This window comes from Acanthochromis polyacanthus, chromosome 22 (genome assembly GCF_021347895.1).
Source record: "Acanthochromis polyacanthus isolate Apoly-LR-REF ecotype Palm Island chromosome 22, KAUST_Apoly_ChrSc, whole genome shotgun sequence".
Taxonomy (NCBI): Eukaryota; Metazoa; Chordata; class Actinopteri; family Pomacentridae; genus Acanthochromis; species Acanthochromis polyacanthus.
The window spans coordinates 6,597,861-6,601,830 of NC_067134.1; the positions used below are offsets into that span (position 1 = coordinate 6,597,861).

General features: G+C 52.0%; 1 protein-coding gene across 3 annotated transcripts in view; it reads right to left on the minus strand.

Moving 5' to 3' along the window:
* The window catches only part of LOC110972052 (BCL-6 corepressor-like), a 31,665-nt gene that overhangs the window by 6,685 nt on the left and 21,010 nt on the right, over window positions 1-3,970 (minus strand). For all 3 annotated transcript variants that reach the window (XM_051941933.1, XM_051941934.1, XM_051941935.1), the window contains 2 exons: window positions 3,797-3,963; window positions 969-1,114 (listed from right to left, as the gene is read on the minus strand). In XM_051941933.1, the coding sequence (XP_051797893.1) occupies window positions 969-1,114; window positions 3,797-3,963 (313 nt within the window). The remainder of the gene's footprint in view (window positions 1-968; window positions 1,115-3,796; window positions 3,964-3,970) is intronic.

A 3,970-nucleotide genomic window follows, 5' to 3' on the forward strand; every position in this document is an offset into this window, starting at 1 on the left:
GCAGGAAGGAGATCAAAGAGCCGACCAATCAGAGACGACCGAGGCAGCGAGAGCAAAACAATGGGGCGACGTGCACACACACACACACACACGCATGCACACACACAAAAAGGCTGCAGGAAGAAGACGAGTGTTTGTGTTCAGACTCGTCGTCGTGGCGCTGAGACGATGCTGGCAGGAGTGTTTGTGTGTGTGTGTGTGTTTAAGCTGTTCTGGGATTCAGCAGCCAGGCCTCATTAAACCCCTCTGGAGAGAGAGAGGCAGAAAAGAGAGAACAAATACAGGCAGCGAATGGTAATCAGACAGGCTGGCCGACGCGCACGCGCACACACACACACACACACACACACACACACACACACACACACACACACACACACACACACACACACACACACACACACACACACACACACACACACACACACACACACACACGGTGTCAGGCAGCGTCTTTTCTCTCGTCTCGTTTTTTCCTCTGTTTCACAGAATCCGTTCCTTTTTTGTGCATTTTTTTCTGTAAAAATGATTCCATTTCCTCTATTTCTAATGGGTTTTTTTATGAACAAACTGAATCCATCTGACCCAGAGTTATCTCTCCTGTGTGGAGCTTCATCCAAACTTGGTTTTAAGTCTGATGTTAATTTCCCAGTTCTTACTTTAAACTAGAAGAAATTCAAACTTTAAATCATTTTCCCAGCGGTCCTAATCCTCTTAAATCTTCTTAATAACCTCTGTCAGTTTTTCAGGTTTCTTTTATTCCTGAAACCCATTTAAGTTTGGTTAAATCTCAGAATTCAGACTTCTCAAAGTCTGACTTTACGCCCAGAATCCAGACATTGAAGACTTTTAAAACCTGAGTTTATTGTCAGAAATCTGATTTTAATCCTGTCTTAAGACCAGAATTCTGACTGTCTGAAGTCTGACTTTAAAAGAGAAACCAGCAGCCCACTCAGGCTACTTCCTACCTTCCAGGAAGGTTTCCATGGCAGCGCTGTGGGTCATGTTGATTGGTCCTTGTCCAGAGTAGGAGGTGAGCGTCGGGTCGGCACCGCAGGACAGCAGGAAGCGAACGACCTCCAGGTGATCGTTCTCCACAGCGTCATGAAGAGGCCTGCACAGAGAACATGATGATTATCACCTGAACACAGCCGACCAAGTGGTCAGTTACCTGGATACAGTCCACCAGGTGGTCGGTTACCTGGATACAGTCCACCAGGTGGTCGGTTACCTGGATACAGTCCACCAGGTGGTCGGTTACCTGGATACAGTCCACCAGGTGGTCGGTTACCTGGATACAGTCCACCAGGTGGTCGGTTACCTGGATACAGTCCACCAGGTGGTCGGTTACCTGGATACAGTCCACCAGGTGGTCGGTTACCTGGATACAGTCAACCAGGTGGTCGGTTACCTGGATACAGTCAACCAGGTGGTCGGTTACCTGGATACAGTCCACCAGGTGGTCGGTTACCTGGATACAGTCAACCAGGTGGTCGGTTACCTGGATACAGTCAACCAGGTGGTCGGTTACCTGGATACAGTCCACCAGGTGGTCGGTTACCTGGATACAGTCCACCAGGTGGTCGGTTACCTGGATACAGTCCACCAGGTGGTCGGTTACCTGGATACAGTCCACCAGGTGGTCGGTTACCTGGATACAGTCCACCAGGTGGTCGGTTACCTGGATACAGTCCACCAGGTGGTCGGTTACCTGGATACAGTCCACCAGGTGGTCGGTTACCTGGATACAGTCCACCAGGTGGTCGGTTACCTGGATACAGTCCACCAGGTGGTCGGTTACCTGGATACAGTCCACCAGGTGGTCGGTTACCTGGATACAGTCAACCAGGTGGTCGGTTACCTGGATACAGTCAACCAGGTGGTCGGTTACCTGGATACAGTCCACCAGGTGGTCGGTTACCTGGATACAGTCCACCAGGTGGTCGGTTACCTGGATACAGTCCACCAGGTGGTCGGTTACCTGGATACAGTCCACCAGGTGGTCGGTTACCTGGTTACAGTCCACCAGGTGGTCAGTTACCTGGATACAGTCCACCAGGTGGTCGGTTACCTGGATACAGTCCACCAGGTGGTCGGTTACCTGGTTACAGTCCACCAGGTGGTCGGTTACCTGGATACAGTCCACCAGGTGGTCGGTTACCTGGATACAGTCCACCAGGTGGTCGGTTACCTGGATACAGTCCACCAGGTGGTCGGTTACCTGGATACAGTCCACCAGGTGGTCGGTTACCTGGTTACAGTCCACCAGGTGGTCGGTTACCTGGATACAGTCCACCAGGTGGTCGGTTACCTGGATACAGTCCACCAGGTGGTCGGTTACCTGGATACAGTCCACCAGGTGGTCGGTTACCTGGATACAGTCCACCAGGTGGTCGGTTACCTGGTTACAGTCCACCAGGTGGTCGGTTACCTGGATACAGTCCACCAGGTGGTCGGTTACCTGGATACAGTCCACCAGGTGGTCGGTTACCTGGTTACAGTCAACCAGGTGGTCGGTTACCTGGATACAGTCAACCAGGTGGTCGGTTACCTGGATACAGTCCACCAGGTGGTCGGTTACCTGGATACAGTCCACCAGGTGGTCGGTTACCTGGATACAGTCCACCAGGTGGTCGGTTACCTGGTTACAGTCAACCAGGTGGTCGGTTACCTGGATACAGTCCACCAGGTGGTCGGTTACCTGGATACAGTCCACCAGGTGGTCGGTTACCTGGATACAGTCCACCAGGTGGTCGGTTACCTGGATACAGTCCACCAGGTGGTCGGTTACCTGGATACAGTCCACCAGGTGGTCGGTTACCTGGATACAGTCCACCAGGTGATCGGTTACCTGGATACAGTCCACCAGGTGGTCGGTTACCTGGTTACAGTCCACCAGGTGGTCGGTTACCTGGATACAGTCAACCAGGTGGTCGGTTACCTGGATACAGTCAACCAGGCGGTCGGTTACCTGGATACAGTCCACCAGGTGGTCGGTTACCTGGATACAGTTCACCAGGCGGTCGGTTACCTGGATACAGTTCACCAGGTGGTCGGTTACCTGGATACAGTCCACCAGGTGGTCGGTTACCTGGTTACAGTCAACCAGGTGGTCGGTTACCTGGATACAGTCAACCAGGCGGTCGGTTACCTGGATACAGTCAACCAGGTGGTCGGTTACCTGGATACAGTCAACCAGGCGGTCGGTTACCTGGATACAGTCCACCAGGTGGTCGGTTACCTGGATACAGTCCACCAGGTGGTCGGTTACCTGGATACAGTTCACCAGGCGGTCGGTTACCTGGATACAGTTCACCAGGTGGTCGGTTACCTGGATACAGTCCACCAGGTGGTCGGTTACCTGGTTACAGTCAACCAGGTGGTCGGTTGCCTGGATACAGTTCACCAGGTGGTCAGTTACCTGGTTACAGTCAACCAGGTGGTTGGTAGAAGAGTCAACCCTCAGCTAACCCTTTGAACTAGACCGTTGAACAGGTCATGATGGGGGCTGCTCAGTCCGACTGATTTATTGTTTACTGATGCATTTACTGGAGTCGTCTCCAAACTGACAGCAGATCAAACTGATTAACCAACAGCAGAGACACACAACCAGATCACAAACGGACACAAAACAGTCTCAAAGAGACACAGAACCAACAAAATTGTGCAAAATGACAAACGACAAATGAACACACACAGTTAAAAAGTAAACAGCCACAAAGACTTTCAAAATGACAGAAACACGAAGAGACAGAAACCCAGAACAGGAGGACAAACATAGAATAGGAGACCAAACCTGGTTCCATCCTGAGCGCTGCAGTTGACGTCGGCTCCATGCTCCACCAGGTGGCGTACGATCTGCAGCCAGCCGCGGGCGCAGGCCTCATGCAGGGCACAGTAACCGGCGTTATCTCGGTGGTTGATGTCGCAGATCTGCCGCTCCAGACAGTACAGCACCACCTCCTGGAGA